We start from the raw sequence: 19,502 nt of genomic DNA on the forward strand, positions 1-19,502 counted from the left end.
GCTGATAACTAATGACTCTGGTCTTACCATTATTCATGTTGATGAGTGATGCTTGGTTTGGTAGCTGTTTGCTGGCTGTGGTGTGTTTCACTGCCTACCAGTACATCTTGCAGATGCCAAATTTTAGGTTTGGATTCGATAATCCATTGCATTGCTTTGAGAAGTATTTATGCACTCATATCCAACTGTCCTTCCTATCACCTGGTTGCTTGTCTAATGAATCCTGAATTTAAAGATGCCCTCCCATGAAGAATCACTCTATGTTGCTCGGTGAAATTTTTTCTTTACTTCTCATCAAGGACTCTAGCTCAAGAAAATACTTTTCACTTGGTTAAGCCTTCACGTCTGTAGGCATAGTTGGCTTTTTGATTAGTCTATGTGCTCTCCTTTCCTTTCCTCCTAACATCTGTTGATGCAGAATTAAGTTCGACTCCTGCTTTTAAATTTTTCTTGGGCATTTACATTTGCCCACAGATACGGTTTAAGGTGGGGAACTCTTTAATTTCTGGATTGTGCTGAGCTAAAAAAATTTCTGGATTGCTGAACTAGTCTCTGGACTGCATGTGTCCAATCTTCTTTCATTATTGCTGATCTTCATTGCCATCTTGTTATTGGTCACTGTCATAATATTGGTCACTGCTGCAACTCTCTGGTGCTGATTGAGGAAAATAAGCAGAGCATCTTGTTAAATGGAGGGCAAACTATGGTTTGGATTCCCGGGAATCCCTATTGCTTAGTTTGATTGTGGGGGGGGGGGGGGGGGGGGGGGGGGGGGGTTAGAGCCTATTAAGATGGATACACTCACCCATCACCCATTGAAGGTGGTTTAGTATGGATATGTTGGATAAATCCATATGATTTGCTCAATCTTCTGCATTGTAAGAGATATCATCTCTTTCACTAGTCTTTTCAAGTATCGATGTGTCAATATGGTCAGTGGTACTTATGGTTTCAGGAACAAAAAGTCTAGGTACACAACAATCCAACCACAACACAATCCATAACCCCTCACATGCATGTGGGGCCTGCACGGTTTTTGCCTATTCATCACCGGCAAACCATATGTTGGTCCAATCCACCACTGCAGAATCAGAAGATTTGTTATGTAGAACTCTGTTGGTTGGTGACTTCATGAATTTCTGCCGTACCAAAAGAAAGAATCAGAAGATTAGAGTCATTAGACTACTGAATTCAGACAACTGTGAGCAGCTAGAGTGTTCGGGTCAACAAAATCTAACCATAGACTAATTCCAATACTTACTCCATGTTTTTGCAACTCCACTTAACTACAGCCTCCTTAAAAGTAAAGGAAATAAGGACCGAAATTGAGTTCTTACGAAAAAGGGACCTAAATCGAATTATTTTGAGTAGTTGCCAATTGTAAATGCCTGGGCGAGCGTTGAGGTTTTCGGGGTCCTAAACGAGTTTAGAAAATGGGCCCGTGTTTGTTTCCTTAACAAATTATTACACATAAAAAAGTTGACTTATTAAAGATAAAATTGTCATGAGAAGTAGATAGCATAAAACCATGTATTTGTTAATTCGCATTTAAATTATTTAATTTTTAAAATAGTTCTTAAAGTTTGGCTGGAGTAAATTTAGTAAATTTATTATAAAAAACTCATAAAAACGTATGTTTAAAGTTTATGTAGCATTTATATTATTAATCACACAATTGGCAAAGTCACAACTTTGAGATGAAACGTTGTCATCGGGTTATATTTATTATTCAGTGACCCTTTTTATAAGTCTTCAATGATAGAAAAAAGAACTTCAAAAAATATGAACTGTATATAAAGTCTTATTATTTATTCTGTTAAATATGAACCACTTTTTAAATATTTGAATTAACCTGGACCAATAGAAAAGGTTTTAAAAAAATTTAACTCCAAGATTAGAAATTATGAAATCATAAAAGTTGCTCCATTCTTGTAAACTTAATTTTCTTCTTCTTTGTGTGTTTTGTTCATTTTTTTTGAATTTTTGTTAGATTCACTTGATATTTTTTTGGACTAGTCAGCCGTCTCAATTAGAGGAATTTTAAAAGTACAAAATTATGAGCGAAAGCCAAAAAAGTTCACTAAAGATGGAAAAAGTATCAAACAATTATTTTATTTATCTAAAGTGTCCTCTTATTTGAATTTTTTTAACATCCCTCCACATTTTTATAGATGAATTAAAAAAGTATATAAATATGGACCGATGTTAAAAAAATTCAAATAAGATGATACTTTAAACAAATAAGACAGCTGCTTGACATGTTTTCCGTCTTTAGTAAATTTTTTTTGCTTTTGATCATAATTTTATACTCTTTAATCTTTAGACTCTTCTCGTCGATACAGATGATTAATTTAAAAAATATCATGCGAATCTAACAAAAATTCAAAAAAGACGAACAAAACACACAAAACGAAAAAGGAAAATAAGTTTACAAGAATGGAGTAGTCAAAGACTACCAACTTAAATTCTCTCTTAACGGTTGAGCGTGGCATATGATTGTCAAGGGGTAGGTGGCAACATAGTTGGGACTTGGGATATAGTCTCCTTCGTTGTGATGCTTTGTGCGCTTGTCATTTTTATCGTTGTAGTTTATTTCGATTACTAAGATTTTCTTTTGACGATAAAAACAAAGACACTACAAACTTAAAAGAGAAAAAGTCTAATAAGGCATAGTTTCTACCAAACTTTTTGCTCTACAATTTTTTTTCAAAAGTTAAGTTGCTTTCACTAATCTAAAACATTCAACACATTTGCTTCCATTGTACTTAATCATCCAATACATTTCTACAACTTTTAGTTTATTGAAAATAACTTAACTACAAATAACTATTTTACGGGATGCCACTAAAAATCTTGTTAAAAGATACCCAACTCTAACATTACATCATGCTTCTTGTCACATCGGATAGCCTCATTCAGCTTAATAACCAAATTGCTTATTTTTTTTTATCTTTATTCAATTTTTTTCGTATTTATTAGTTTTTCATCATTTTTTTTGAGGATTATTGGTTTGTCATGACGAGATGAATATAAAAAGTAAATAATTAACGATCGAAACTCTTTTTTAAAAAAAAAGATAAAAACATTGGTTTATTGACTTATTTTTGTTTTTATTAAAAAAATTGAGTTTTAATCGTAAATTTTATTTTTTAGATTTCTGATGAAGTAATAATATTTAAAAAATTGATAAAAAATTAACAAATGTAAAAAAAATTTGAATTAACAAAAAATTATTTGGCTTATTAAGCGGAATGAATAGTAATTATTTATCCAGGATTTTAAGAATCACAGATTTGACAAATTTTTTCTTGAAAGGGAAAGATTTGATTAAAAAAAAAAAAATGCTTGAATAAGTTTATGGACACAACTTACTGTTCGGATTCTTTCGTCCTTTTCTCGTGGACTTGCTAGTGGAGTTTGAGAGCGAAGGAGTTTGAGAGAGGAGTCTCCATGGCAACAGTCAACTTAAGCGGCTTCTCAGCAGCGGCGGTGTTGAAAACTGGTCCTAAAATCGGTCGAAACTTCAGAAGCTTTTTCTTCAAGCCCTTATTAACCTCTCCCTCAGCGTCTTCAACCGTGAAGACCACTTCCGGGGGAAAATTTCTTGCCTCTTCGACCGCCGCCATCGTAACAGAGCCGGTATTCTTCACCCTCTATCTCTGCAAAAATTACACGGATGAATTTGATGTTTTTGGTTTCCTTTTAGGAATTTGACGCGTTTGGTAATTAATGCTGTGTGTAAAGTCAGGCCATCTCTAGATATTGGGTCAAATTACTTTGAGTAAAAACTGCACTTCATACCTCTTCAAGGGGATAAAGAAAAGTTAACAATAGTTTCAGCGAACACTTGGTGCTTTTTAATTTTGGCTGATTTAAGCCTAATTGGGCGTATCAAGTATAACGAGGCTCAAACAAGAAAATGGCAGAGCACAATATTCAAAACAAGAAGCAGCTTTGACAAGGAATAGCATAAAAGAAAGAGCTATTAAAGCATCCAACTCAAAACTAATTGGCAATGAGTGGAGAGGCCGTCCAGACTCATATGCTAGTTTTAGACTAGTTTTGGAGGAGATAATTAACCAATGTGGGACAAACTCCAACACTTCCTGCACGTGCGACCCCCGACTTGCACATGGAGAGCTAAACAACGGATCCATAACGTATGGATCACAACAAATAATGGTGCACTTATGACATAAACATAGAGGAATAAAGTCTTTGAAACCCTAGCTCTGATACCATGTTAAAGCATGCAACTCAAAACCAATTGGTATTGAGTGGAGATGCTACCCAGGCTCATATACTAGTTTTAGAGGAGATAATTAACCAATGTGGGACAAACTCCAACAAGAGCAAATCTGAAAGCCTAGAGCTATTAAGCACAGGTACCGGTACGTATACGACTACTGGTACAATACGAGTATGTCGGTATCGCAAAGTTAAGAAAAGCAGGGTATGGTACGACTAGGGTGTGTCCTTGAATAAACACTTTTACACTTAGAAGAAAGGCATTATGTATAATAATAGAAAATTGAACCAAAAAATTTAGTTGAATAGCTTAATTGAATAGCATACAAATAAAGGTACAAATAAGAACTAAATCTCAATGTATATACAAACTACACTATAAAGCTTAATCCTTAGAGCATCCGTTGAGGAATAACCAAAACCATAAGGTTGCTAAGGTTAGCAACATTTGTTAAAAAAAGAGCTCACATTGGAATAACCAAACTTAGCAACCTCTTAGTAACTCATCAAATTTGGCCCTTGGATAATCAAAACTAACAACCTTTTGCCAATAACAAAATTTATTGGACCCCACACCTTCTCAATCAAGTACAACTATCATGGGAAAGTGAAACCCACTCTCCATAAAGCAAATGCTTTATTGGTAGGTGAAACTCACTCTCCACTTTGGCAAGTAGTTGTGCATTTAACAATATTGATCACTTTATGGATTTTAACAAATGCTCTCTACTTTTACTTATTTTACTAAAATGCCATTCAATGTAGACCATTAATTGAAAAGAAAAAAATTGACTGTTAGATTTGAATTTTTGCCAACTCTTTTTGATTTAGGGTAAAAAATAATCACTGTGAAACTTGACAATAATTGACATTGCTAACTTTAACAAACTCTAAATGGATAATAAAAATCTGATGTGACAAGTTTTGATTATTCACTTTTGCTCATTCCACTATGGATGCTCTAAAGCATGATAAGCATGACAATAAGCTCATCAAGCTAATTTGTATCGCAAAGAGTATTACTTTGAGTGGGTACGTCTCTGTTTTGTACTTGGTACCTTTGGGGGTATGGAAAATCTAAAAGGAAAAACATGTACACTTTACACATGTGGAAGTACCATGTCAAGTACTGGTACCCAACAAGTACCTTGTAAGCATATGCCTTGTTTTTTGCAGTACCCATATGTACTTCATAGGCCCTGAGACTAGGCCAAGAAAGAGAGGAAACAAACCCAAGAATACGGACCCAACACCACCTTCTACTTCTTAGAATAACGCCGTCAAGACTTTTTAGGTTAATAGGGAGGTTAGTTTTTCTCTAGCAAGCTTAGGATCAATATCGATAACTTATACCCATATTTATTCCGATACTACAGTATAGAACCCTTCACCTATGTAGCCTAACACTCCCATGGGACTCACCGACACTCCCATGAATAAGTTTGTGAAAAATGGAGGATACGACACAACACATAAACACATACTTGCAGAATCTTTATAAAAATGTGTGTTGGAATAAAAGAAGCAAAAGATACCAAATAAGGCGCTGTTGATAATAACAATACAATTCGTTTATGTATGCCATTATGTTATTCATTCACGAAGGTGTTCAATAAGGAATGCTTCATCATTCACAAGTGTCTTTATAATCCATTTGTGACCATAGTTGCAGGAATCACCTACTTAGAAGGCGGTCTTGACATTTCACGTGTTGGAGTAAGAAACAAGATGAGAGTGCGTTTCCCTTGAGACGGGATCGTGCTCATATGGGAGATGGGAGCATATGGAGACCTGCTGCTAGATGACTTTGACGGCAATCGATGTTGCTGTTGTTTGTTTCAACTCTAGGGTTACATTCTTTTGGACTTTGCCCTTTATTTTTAGATTTGGGTCTCTTATATGGGCTTGGGCCATCTTTATTGTTTAAGTTGGGACAAGAACTTTCAAAGCTTTGCTTTGTCAAAACTAATATTATCTAAAAAAATGACAAAATATATATTTTTGGTATAATATAAATAAAAACTTTAAAAACATATATAAAATAAAATATACATAGGCGCTCCCAATCTTAGGAGCTTTTGGGTACCTCTGTTCCCCCGCTCCCGCCCCCGCTTCATGCAACTAAGTTTGTGACATTTATCATCAAAAGTGGACATACCTATGAGCCTTCTGTCCTGAGCATGTTTTGGAGTGTTCAAATGAAAAAATTGAAAGCCTATCAGACACTATTGTTTGGAGTGTTGGGACAAGTGTCTGAAATCTCTAAAATCGCGGCGAAGTGTTCGTGCTTCATGTCCTACATGCTAGGGACTCATAAATGAGCACATATTTATGAAATGTGGAAATAAGCATTGTTTAGTTTTTATTTAATTATGTCAAAACATTAGAATTGAAGTTTTTGAGCTGTAGAAATATAGAAGGCCAATAACTCCCAAGGGGAGTTATGTGCTACAAAATAAAGTTTAGGTGGTCCGTCCGCACATCGACCAAACAACTGGGGTTCTATGTGCAGATTGTTGTTTGCCTAAAATAAAATAAGAATTCTAAAGAGATGGGCTATGTAGCACAAATACGCTCACGAACACGGACACAGATACGAGATGCGGAGTTTCTTTAAAAAATGGGGCCCGTACACGACAAGGACACGACAATAATAGATGAACTAATTAGTCATATTTATTCCAAACTAGTGAAAACATAGTTATATGTAGAAGCATGAAGCATCAATTTGTATGTACAAGCATCATATATGCACATCATATTGCCCAATTTTGATTGTGAAATTTTCCTTCGTCAATCAAATATATATACATCATATTACAGTTTTAACCCACAATATTTGAAGTAGTACACATTTACACCCAACCCATGCCGTGTCCCCATACGTGTTTTCCGTGTCTTGGCTTGCCCTGTGCCCCCAGTGTTGGACACGGATCTGGCAATCTCTTGGAGTTCATTGGAGAAGGGATCTCGTGTAATGCATTGTTCATTTTAGTGTCCTTTGAATGAGAGAGAGAGAGGGGTTCTGGTGTTCACATATTGTTAGGACTGTATATGGGTTGTTGGGTGATTGCTTGAGAGCATCTTGGAGTTCCCTTTTCTTTCTTTATGTTGTTTAAGGAATCTGGCTCTTTTGGGTTCATAAGTTTTTTTGTTTTTTAAACTCTGAACTCTTGGAGTTCCCTTTGTTCTTTCTCTATGTTGCTTAAGGAATTTGGTTCTTTTGGGTTCACAAGTTTTATTGTTTTTTAAACTCTGAATGTGTTTCACTTCTTTCTCTATGTTTAAGGAATCTGGCTCTTTTGGGTTCATAAGTTTTTTTTGTTTTTTAAACTCTGAATTCTTGGAGTTCCCTTTGTTCTTTCTCTATGTTGCTTAAGGAATCTGGTTCTTTTGGGTTCACAAGTGGCTTTGTTCGGTTAACCTTTTATTTTTAGTTTTAGTTTAGTTTTCAATCATTACCCTATTTTTTTCTCCAATCATTATCCTATTTCTCCAATTATTACTTTCTCATCTCTCTCTATCTCTCTCCAATCATTGCCCCTATCTTCAATTATTATTCTATATCTCTCTCCACCCACTACCAAAACTAAACTAAACTAAATTCCCAACCAAACAAAGCCAATTCGTTTTTTAAACTCTGAATGTGTTTCACATGTGTCTAGGTGATGGGCATGTGTGATCCCTAGTGTCTGAGCAGTGTCAAATTTTAAAATGACAATCTGATAGGACACATTTAAACAAGTTAAATGCCTATTGGAGGTGTCCACTCGGAGACGAACACGAACCTTCTTGGAAGTATCCCTGCTTCAAAGGTAACTATTTACGTGCAAATCGAAACATGGAGCTTCACCTAGATGAAGTTGTATAAGATGAAGTCTGGTCAATAACCTCTATTGGGATGAACTTGTAGGGAATCTCATTAGAATAAGTGATCACCTTTACAAATGAGAAAACGGCTATATCTTGTGGTTTATCACGCATGTTCACATGGACATGCATGTGCATGCAGTTGATGGAAGGGTTAATAATAGTTGAATTTGATTTCCTCTTTTACTCAGCTGACATAATTTTCTTGGTGGAAGGCCTTGGTTAATAGTTTTAGCACAATTTGTATTAACTTCTCCATTTGCCTTATTTTTCTTCTCTTCTCCACACATGTTTGTTTATCTCTTGCATTTTGGTTTTCAGGATTCCATTTCAGATGTACAGGGTGTCAGCACCAGCAAGAATATTTTAGCTTGTCCAATTTGTTATGTTCCATTGATTTGGAATGGTGATCCTGTCTTATCTGTGTAAGTTATCTCTATCATAACTTATTAGGATGCTTCTTGCTTGATTTTTTCCCCCTCCAACTCCATCCTTCATCTATATGGTGAATGATGCTATTTCCTAATGTTGGTCATCTTAGCTTTCTTTTAAAAGTTGCATTCTTGGCTTCCAGTGTTCTCTAATGCTTATTATATTTCTTTGTCATGAATATGTTACAGGGACGCTGCACCTCGGTCTAGTTTGCAATGTGGCACCTGTAAGAAATCTTACTTTGGCAATGAAACGCATCTTGATCTGACAGTAGGTAGTGGGGCTAAAGAGTATGGGGAAGCTAAACCAGCTTCCACTGAGATTTTCAGGTACCAATATAGACGTAGCAGATGCTGGCATATGCATCTCACGTTTCAATAGATAAATATGGGCTATTCAATTAAGCATCGAAATAACAATAGAACAGAACGAGGAACGTACATATTCTAAAATGCTGGAACTCTTCCACTTACTGGAGAGGATAAGTAAATTTGAAGCAGAACGTAAAATGGTACCAAAACCGAGAAGTTACATGACAAACCTTTGAGACTATGTTCTTTTTTTAGCCCAAAGATAATGACCGATTTGCCATGATATCCGAGTATTCTAAAGGAATAAATGATGGAGATTGCTCTGTTTGATTGCAGAGCAGTGAAGGAAAAAAGAAAAAGTCCTGAAAAATTTGGTAACTGAAGGTCCAAAGCAGTTATTATACATCTGTATCTGTTTGAAATAGAAGCAGTTACCAATCAAGTAATGTGGGTTAGTTGGATTTTGCATGTCTGGCCTTACGGTTATAGAAGATAAGTTTTGTGTGAAATGTAAAAGACAATGTTTTAATGTTGGACTACTATGGAATAGGCAAATGTGAGGCAGACTCAATTTTGAGTTCACACCGAAGCGGGGTTGGTTTTATACAGTAGTACAGACATAAGCATATTGGTATATTCACAAAGTAACCCTATACCTAGACACCGGAAAAAACGCCACCCGAAAACCAAAACCAAAGAAAGGCAGGAAGCCAACCGCACACCCTAAACAATCCTGAAACCTACAACCAAAAACCAAACCAATGCAAAAAAAAAAAATTGAAGGGACATAACCTCGAAGTTAATTAAAAAATGATCACCTTTCTATCCAGCAACTAACTCTTCACGCTTTTATGGACTTTATTTTCACTAAGATAATCTTCTTATAATGGCTAAGTATAGAATATGATGATGGAGGGTTGGAATGATTTGCATCTCATACGTTTTTGCATCTCATTAAAAAAGAATAAAACCTATCGTTGACTCTTTCGGATATTGAAGTCATGTCATCCAAAACCACCCTCCTTTGTCTTACCTTTTCTTTTTCTAGTTTTGGCAAATGTTAACGTTGTTAATCTTCGCACTTGTTAATTGTTTAGTGGTTGAAATTAAATGGATAGTAATTTTGCTCAGAAGATGATATTCTGACATGGCAGGAAACTTATAGGACTGTCCATACAATATCCTAGAACCAAATCTTGCAATGGTTGAAATTTAAGTGTAGAACCAGTCTTCAAGTTTTCATGACTACAGAAAGGTGGGGTTACAATTTTGGTATCTTTCATGTTACTTCTGTATACATTCTGCCAAATGGCCTTACGGAATCCCATTAACTCGACATCCCGAATCTAAAACTGCTCACTATCTTGAAAATAAAAATTTGGGTGGCTGGAGAAGTCAATTGCTTTGTTTGACAACAAACTTGGATTATTTTTTGGCTTGTAGCTTTGAAATTGGCGAGAATTCCAGGTTCATCTCTGTTTAATTAGGTTGTAATGGTGATAACCCGCACTCGACAAGACCCGTTCCTAGTTCAGTATGATCATAGACTGATTCCATGGGGATGAATCATGCTCTGATTAATTGATGCATTTGCACTGCAGCTGACACTACTGTAGAAAGCTACAGAAACTTGTCTTGGAGCAGAAAGATCCACTCTTTCAGAGAATTATCAATTTATCAGTAGTTTTTGTGTTAATTTACCTCCAGCAAACTGTAGTTGCTGCTACATTAAGTTCTCTTGCATTTTGTAGTGCGTAAATTAACCAAGTTGTTCCCACATTAAGGCTCTTGCATGGTGCGGTGTGTGAATTAACTTGTGTAGGGAACAACTACAATTTGTGGGAGATAGATTGACGCAATGTATCGGATTTCCGTCTTTAGTATGATAGATAATCATAAGAGTGCATTGTTACAGGACTCCTCTGGTATCATTTCTCTATGAGCGGGGCTGGCGACAAAGCTTTTCAGTATGGGGTGGGTTTCCAGGCCCAGAGGGGGAGGTAACCATGTTGTATATAATTTTCTTGAAAGTATTTATCTAAATTTCCTATGTGGTTTCTAATAATTTGTGCAAGTTTGCTTTTAGCCTTGTATAATCTATGACTAGTAGCAACTTTACTTTGAATTAGAAGCGCACTGTAATTTTACTGCCTCTGTCCCAAATTGCTCTACCTCTTTGGGTAATCGTGCATTTTGGATGCAAAAAATAATGTATTTATGAGATTTTTTTAAAAAAAAATTGTACGCCAAAAAATTCGTGCATTTTGAATTTTTTTTAAAAAATTCGTGCTAATACATATTTTTGCGTGCTAAACGAACAGTTACCTAAAAAGGTCAAGCAATTTGGGAGGGGGGTAGTATTTAAGTAAAACAGGGGGTTGTCCCTTCAGAATAATCAAATGTTCTGCTTGCGTTATAGTTCGAAGATAATTCGATTATAGACAACCAGCACTGTTGTTTATGACATGACAACAAAGGAGTAACATATGAAACAATTCATCCCATGATTTCCTACGTTCTCCCATCTTAAAAGATGTGCAGGTAATTTCTGCCTAAAATATGATCACTCATTTTAGATGCTGTGTGAAGTCTACCGCTATAATTGAATTTAATCAGCATCCATTGACCTCAAGTAGCCACCATATAAATCACATATAGTCATTGGTATTTTAGATGCTGTGTGAAGTCTACCACTATAATTGAACTTAATCAGCATCCAACGACCCAAGTAGCAACCATATAAATCATGTAGAGGCATGGGTATTTAATTTGGTCCAAGTAATATGTATTTGTTGGATCTGTCCTGTTTATACATGCATATTCTTACATTTCCATAATGTTTGAATCGCTAACTATTTAATTAACTATTTATGATATTGAATGCAGTTTGAATTAACAAAAGAGTACCTTAAGCCAGTCTTAGGTGGCAACATAGTTGATGCAAGTTGTGGCACTGGGCTGTTTTCAAGACTTTTTACCAAGAGTGGACTGTTTTCTCTTGTTGTTGCTTTGGACTTTTCAGAGAATATGCTTCGGCAATGCTATGAATTTATTAAGCAGGAGGAGAACTTTCCCAAAGAGTACGTAATTTGATCTATTAAGCTACTTCTCTGAGTTTGCAACTTATTCTGTAAATTGGATTCTATTTCTGAATGTATTCTTTTTTAGGAACTTCATCTTGGTCAGGGCTGATATTTCTAGGCTTCCATTTCCTTCAAGATCTGTAGATGCTGTACATGCTGGTGCTGCGATACACTGTTGGCCTTCACCATCAGCAGCTGTAAGCATTTACTAATTTTATCTTTTACTTTTAAAACAAAAAGTGTTTAATCGTTTTACTGTATCAGGGAGAATATTTATTGCCTACTGCAATAGAATTCTACACTGCTGGTATAAAAGATTGCATATACTAATTTAAAGGATCTAAGGGTAACAGAACTAGGTAAAATTAGGGCGGAAATGTATCACAGCGCTGTAAGTTGTGATTTCTGTCCGAAAAGGCGGAATATCCTAAGGGTTCTATTGGTACTTCCACGTACTTGTGACTTCTACTTTTCCTATAGACATACACACATTTGTGCCGTAGCATATTGCAACTACAATGTAACTCTCTTGTTATTCTTAATCACAGTAGCGACATGGTCCACATGGACATAGTTACTCTTGATTTTTAAATTTTTGTAATTCTTTCTACGTGTGGATTCGCATAGATCCTGTGTTAGGTTCTGTATTTTCCTAACACAATGTTGCTTCTGGTTAAATTTCGGATAACCTGATGTATTGGGTAAAGGTTAGATAACCAGTTGGTGGTCGTAAGTTAAAAAAAACCCACCCACACACCCCGCACAAACTATATCATTGAAGCTTGCTTTTGCGTTTAACAATTGGAGCCTTGTCCTCATGCTTGTCTGTTGAGGTTCCTAACCTTTAATCTCTGATAAGTGGCACTGTATGCAGCACTTACACAGACACGACACTGACATTCGGAGACCAAATTTTAAAAAATAGGGACACCTAGGGGACAGGTTTTAAAAAAATATTAATGTACTTAATTATATCGAATATGAAGAAAAAAAGCTCTAGTTAAAAATTTGGTAGTACGATATATACTTTTATATCTTATTTATCATTACGTCATTCACACAAGTATTCCAACAAAAGCATTTCATCATCTATGTGTCTTTGTAATTAGTAAGCTATCACATGTCACACAGGAAAGAAAAACTTTTGTAGTTTTGACAAGATTCTACTATTTTTTTAACACCGATTGTGGATTGCGGATATCCCGAGAGTGTCCGGCGTATATTTAAGACTGTCCCTGGAGTGTCCAAACCAAAAAATGTCGAGAAAAAATAGGAACTTCAGATTTGAGTTTCGTACACGTGTTTGGTGAGTGTCGGTGTCTGAGAAGTGTGACACCCGTACATGGCCTCCAACGAAGTGTCCGTGCTACATAGGTGGCATTGTTAACCAAGGAGATAGTTTAAAATTGTGTGCACCATGGTTTCAAGCAACTAACTGGTTTTTAATGGCGACAGTCTGACAGAGAACTCCATTTGATTTGTCTCGTTCAGCCGTTGCTAGATTGTGTCACAGGTCTCTGAGAATTTTTTTTACATGGAAAGAGCTTTTTGGCCTGGAGAAGCTGCTAAAATCTTCACTCAATGTAGCGAGGGCTTCATTAAATGGAGAGAAACACTTTGAAAACACACTTATTCCTAACAAAGTGGGCCTTGTTGTCAAATATGCCCAAAGATTAGTTCTCTCTTTGAGGATGAAGAAGTATACTGAAAGATGTGCATGCTGTTTTTGTTGTTCCCCACTTGCATAGTTAAGGCAGTTAAAGATTTGAAAATATTCCTTGTATTATCATTTTCCAATCCGTGATTAACTTATTTAATTTCTTCAAGTCAAGGTAGGAGGATTGTGGATTTTGGAAATTAGGACCCCGTTCGCTTAAGGGTTTTGGATTCTAATCATTATCCTATTTCTCTCCAATCATTACTCTCATTTTTCTCTCTATCTCTCTCCAATCATTATCCTTATTTCCAATCATTATTTCTCTCTACACTCATTACCTATAAATCCAAATCCAAAATCCCAAAATGAATGGGGTCTAGGGGATTTCTATGAAGTATAAAAGCAAGAACTACGATTCTTGACAGTCCCAACATCATTCTGGTCCTTATTTTCAAATTAAACTCCCGCCTGCATGAGTCGTAATAAGTTTAGCAAACTTCGAAGCTCCTAGTGTTGTTGCCGCTCATAATCATTACTAATGCAGTGTCTAGGGTTTTAATTTAGTAGATTCCATTTAGCATGCTCCCTAATATTTCAGCTTATGGTGTTTAAGTTATGGGCTTATATGTAATTAGTTGTAGTTTACATTTAATCTCTTATGTAAGTAGATTAGGAGATAAGGTTCTTAGGTGAAATTACTGTTTACATTTGTATAAGTACAACGTAATGAGAAAATAACCCTAATCGTTTTGGGTTCCCATTCTACGTCTCTCTCTTCGTTACAAATTAACATGGTATCAGAGCGGTAGAACTGAGACCTACCTTGTCGTTTTTTTCCTGTTGATCAATCGATAATCGAGACTCAGCAACTTCCAGCCACCGTTGAGTTTTTTTCAGATCTGTTCGAACACCCTAGGGCACTTGTTTTTGATTTCGAACAAGACCCAACGATTTCGAGTGTGGATCTGTCGAACCCAGGTCCTTCACGCAGTTTCGAGCAAGACCCAGCCTTTCTCGATCAAGACCAAGCAGTTCCAACCAAGACCCAGTCGATTCTGACGCCGACGAGCATTGACGTGTGCTTGTTTTTCACTGCTCCTGCAGATTCTGACTGTTTTTGCCCTATTTCAGTGCTAGAACTCTTGATTTGGTACTATTCCAGCAGTCGAAACAGGGGTAGGAACCTTCAACGTATTTGGTTTGTGTTCTGCTCTTGCTGCCTCTGGATTTTTTTTTTAAGGTTTGCTGCAATTAGTGTTGTTTTGCAGCCCTTTATTGCTGAGTTGACTGAGTATTGTGGATTTGGAGTTGTTCTACTGTTAAAATGTCATCAGAGGATAAAAACAAGTCTTCCGCTAGTACAAAGGATGAGTTGAGTCGCATAGAGACTCTGGATAACTCTCCTTTGGATATTTTTCATATTAAATTGGATGGTACCAATTATTTGATTTGGTCTCATACTTTTACTTTAGCTATTGAGGCCAAAGGGATATCAGAGTTCATTGAGGGTCCTGTTACTCCACCTGTTGAGACTGTTGAACTTAAAAAGTTTAAATCTCAGAAATCGTTGGTCATGATGACCTGGTTGTTTAACTCCATGAGAGCTGATATTCGCCATACTTTCCTGCTGCTTGATACTCCGCATTAGATTTGGACTACTGCAGCCCAGACCTATTCTCAGCAAGGTAATGATGCATAGTGTTTTGAGTTGATGAAGAGGCTCCGTACATTGGAGCAAAATCATCGTTCTGTTGCTGTGTATTTTGCTGACTTGATTGGAGCTTGGGGGGAATTTGATTATTATCAGGGCTTTCAGGCTGTTTGTGCTGTGAATGCTGCTAATTGGCTAAAAGGATGGAGAAAGAGCGTGTATGACTTTCTTGCTGGTCTTGATCTGGAACTTGATCCGATTAGAGTGCATGTGTTGGGTCGTGTTTCGTTTCCATTCTTGGGAGAGGCCTATTCTATTGTTCAGCAAGAGGAGAGTAGGAGGGGTGCTATGTTGCACCCTTTTATTTCTGATCGTTCTGCCCTGGTTTCTACTCCTCAGGGTCATTTTGGTTCTAATAGTGGGCCTATTCTCCAGGGTGGCAAGTCCCAGTCTGGTACTAGCAGCGGGCCTTCTGATCGTGCGTTAATCCAGTGTGATTATTGCCACAACACTGGTCATACCAGAGATTTTTGTTGGAAGGTACATGGCAAGCCCTCTCGTGGGCACGGGGGTAGATGTGGTGACCATGGTCGTGGTCCTGTGCATTCTCGGGCCCAGACCCATGTTTCGGAGTCTACAGTTGGCACATTGCCTGATTCTGGGTTCAATTCTGGGATTCAGGCGTCATCTGATCATGTTGGTGGTTTCTCTCAGGCGGAGATACAAACTCTTAGGCGCCTTATGGCTCGGGCTGATTTTCCATCTACTATAGCTTCCTCTTCCATAACAGCTCCTACTTCATCCTACTTTGCTCACACAGGTATCCCGGCTAGTGCATTTACTGCCTCTTTCCTTGGATTATAGATTATGGTGCCTCAGATTATATGACTGGGTGTTCCTTTGTGTTTGATTCTTATTCTACTTGTTCTGGTAAGGATAAGGTCCGAATAGCAGATGGGTCATTCTCTGCTATCTCAGGGAAAGGTTCCGTTCGCTATTCTCCCTCTATTTCCCTCTCTTCAGTTTTACATATTCCCAACTTTGCCACTAATCTTATGTCTGTTAGTAGCCTTACTTGTTCTGTAAATTGTTCCGTGACATTTTTCCTATTCATTGTGTCTTTCAGGAACTGGATACGGGGAAGGTGATTGGTAGTGGTAAATCACATGGTGGCCTTTATTTTTTGGAGTCTGCACCTCGTCCACCCATGTCATGTGGTCTTGCTCTGCAAGCAGATACGAGTGCAGCTCTTACTATGTTACATCAATGGCATCGTAGATTGGGTCATCCCTCCTTTGAAATTTTAGAGAAACTTTTCCCTAATTTAATAAGGCATTGTCCTAGGAGTCAGTTTTTTTGTGAAACCTTTGAGTTTGAAAAACATAGGCATTCATCTTATGCACCTATTAATAAACGAAGTGCGTTTTCTTTTACAGTTATCCATTTTGATGTTTGGAGTCCTTCCTCTGTTACCTCTCTTAAAGGTTTCGGTGGTTTGTCACTTTTATTGACTGTTATTCTCGTGCTACTTGGGTGTATTTACTTAGGTCAAAAAGTGATGTCTTTTCTTGTTTTAAATATTTTTATGCCATGGTACGCACTCAATTTGGATACGAATATTAAAATTCTCCGTAGTGACAATGAGACTGAGTATATAGATAAGAATTTTAGGGCATTCCTAGAAGAAAATGACATTCTTAATCAAACAACTTACGTTGACACTCTACAACAACAACAAAATAGAGTTGCTGAACGCAAGAATCGTCATCTTGCTGAGGTAACTTGCTCTCTTTTAGTCACCATGAATGTTCCCAAATTTTATTGGAGAAAGGCGATTTTGACTGCTACTTATCTTATCAACCGTATGCCATCTAGTATTCTTTAGTTCAAAACTCCTATTGAGTGTCTTCCTCACAGTTCTTGTGTCACCGCTCTCCCACCGCGGGTGTTTGGTTGTATGTGTTTTGTTCATGCCCCTCATCCCTCTGGGGACAAGTTAGGTCCTAAAGCCTATAAGTGTGTCTTTATTGGGTACTCTCTTACCCAGAAAGGCTATAAATGTTATGATCCTCACTCTAGAAAATTTTATGTCTCTACAGATGTTACTTTTTGGGAAACAGTGTCCTTTTACTCTCCCTCCACTCCATCTCTTCAGGGGGAGCATCAGCAAGAAGAGATGTTTACCTCTTTTTATAATCATGGTGAGGGAGAGAGGAAACAATTTAGAGAGGAACCAATATCTACTGAAAGAGCAACTCATGACATTGGTGACAATATTGAGGAACTACCACAACGGCTGAAAGGGTCTAACTTAAAGACCTACATTAGAAAGAAGACAGGAAAGTCCTCATGTGTAATACCACCTTGTCAATTACAATCCCCTGCTCCAGTTCCGGATTCCTCAACTAACTTATCTGGTAATGAATCTTCTCCTATTGAACCTCCCTTTATTGAGTCTGATAATCTTCCTATTGCTCTTCGGAAAGGTGTTAGGTCATGTACTCAATATCCTATCTCCCAATTTGTCTCTTATGATCGTTTATCTCCTTCGTACCATGCATTTGTTTTGTCTCTTTCTTCTATATGTATTCCACAGAATTGACAGGATGCATTCAAAATACCTAAGTGGAAAGGAGCTATGGTAGAAGAGATGACAACTTTGAAAAAGAATGGTACTTGGGAGCTAGTATCACTTCCAGGAGGAAAGAAATCATTAGGATGCAAGTGGGTTTTCACTGTTAAGCAGAATGCTCATAGTACAGTTGAGAGATACAAGGCAAGACTTGTTGCCAAGAGTTTTACTTAAACTTATGGTATTGACTATGAGGAGACGTTTGCACCAGTAGCAAAGATGAACACTGTGTGAGCTCTGCTTTCTTGTGCTACCAATTTGAATTGGCCCCTTCACTAGTTTGATATGAAAAATGCATTCCTCCATGGTGAGTTAGAAGAGGAGTATATGGACGTACCACTAGGTTTCTCTTCCTCTGAGGCTGAAGAGAAGGTGTGTAGATTGAAAAAGGCCCTATATGGGCTGAAGCAATCACCTAGAGCGTGGTTTGACAGATTTTCCAAGGTTATATTGGGGTTTGGATACAAATATGCAGATCATACTATGTTCATTAAGGGAAATGCTGGTAAGATTGTTGCCCTTATTGTGTATGTTGATGATATAATAATGATAGGCAATGATGTGAATGAAATTCTTAATCTCAAATCTAGTCTGACTTAAGAATTTGAGATTAAGGATTTTGGATCACTAAGATACGTTCTTGGCATGGAAGTGGCAAGGTCTGATAGAGGTATTTTTATCTCCCAACGGAAGTATATACTTGATCTTTTGGAAGAAACAGGTATGTAGGTATGTTGGGCTGTAGACCTGAAAATTCTTCTATTGAGGTGAATCACCATCTTAGTGGCAATGTAGGGGAGTTCACTGACAAGGAGAGATATCAGCGATTTGTGGGTCGACTGATATACTTAGCTCACACTTGACCAGATGTTACTTATGCAGTGAGCGTTGTTAGTCAGTTTATGCATGATCCTCGTACTTCGCATTTGGATGCAGTTTATCGTATCTTGAGGTACCTCAAATCAGCTCCAGGAAAGAGAATTCTATTCTCTAATCATGGTCACCTGCGATTGTAGACATTTACTGATGCTGACTGGGCTGGTTCTGTGGATGATAGACGCTAGCTATTGTACTTTCATTGGGGGAAATTTGGTTACTTGGCAAAGTAAGAAGCAATCAGTGGTCGCCAGGTCTAGTGTAGAAGCTGAGTACAGAGCTATGGCTCATGGCATTTGTGAGCTCTTGTGGCTCCAAATTGTGTTACTTGATTTGGGAATTACTAATAATGGTCCTATGAAACTCTACTGTGACAATAAAACTGCCATCAACATCGCTCATAATCCTGTTCAACATGATAGAACGAAGCATATAGAGATTGACAGACACTTCATCAAGGAGAAGCTGAGCGCGGGATTGATATGTATGCCTTTTGTGAGATCTGAAGATCAATTGGCTGACATATTCACAAAAGGGCTTGGTAGCAAGAGTTTCCACCCCATTGTGTTCAAGTTGGGCTTGATTGATATCTTTGCACCGACTTGAGGGGGAATGTTAAAGTTATGGGCTTATATGTAATTAGTTGTAGTTTACATTTAATCTCTTATGTAAGTAGATTAGGAGATAAGGGTCTAAGGTGTAATTACTGTTTACATTTGTATAAGTATAACGTAATGAGAAA

The 19,502-nt window shown here is 37.2% G+C and overlaps 1 protein-coding gene across 2 annotated transcripts in view; it reads left to right on the forward strand.

The window, feature by feature from the left end:
• The first annotated feature begins 16 nt into the window (after window positions 1-16).
• LOC131329177 (uncharacterized methyltransferase At1g78140, chloroplastic) overlaps window positions 17-19,502 on the forward strand; it is a 28,856-nt gene continuing 9,370 nt past the window's right edge. Inside the window, exons 1-7 of one of the 2 annotated variants that reach the window (XM_058362259.1) lie at window positions 17-163; window positions 3,412-3,639; window positions 8,440-8,543; window positions 8,739-8,879; window positions 10,777-10,861; window positions 11,748-11,941; window positions 12,030-12,141. In XM_058362259.1, coding sequence (XP_058218242.1) covers window positions 3,451-3,639; window positions 8,440-8,543; window positions 8,739-8,879; window positions 10,777-10,861; window positions 11,748-11,941; window positions 12,030-12,141 — 825 coding nt within the window. In that variant the 5' untranslated portion in view covers window positions 17-163; window positions 3,412-3,450. Of the gene's footprint in view, window positions 164-3,411; window positions 3,640-7,913; window positions 8,064-8,439; window positions 8,544-8,738; window positions 8,880-10,776; window positions 10,862-11,747; window positions 11,942-12,029; window positions 12,142-19,502 lie in introns of those variants that run through there. The other variant, XM_058362260.1, reaches the window with a different exon arrangement.

This window comes from Rhododendron vialii, chromosome 6a (assembly GCF_030253575.1).
Source record: "Rhododendron vialii isolate Sample 1 chromosome 6a, ASM3025357v1".
Taxonomy (NCBI): domain Eukaryota; kingdom Viridiplantae; phylum Streptophyta; class Magnoliopsida; order Ericales; family Ericaceae; genus Rhododendron; species Rhododendron vialii.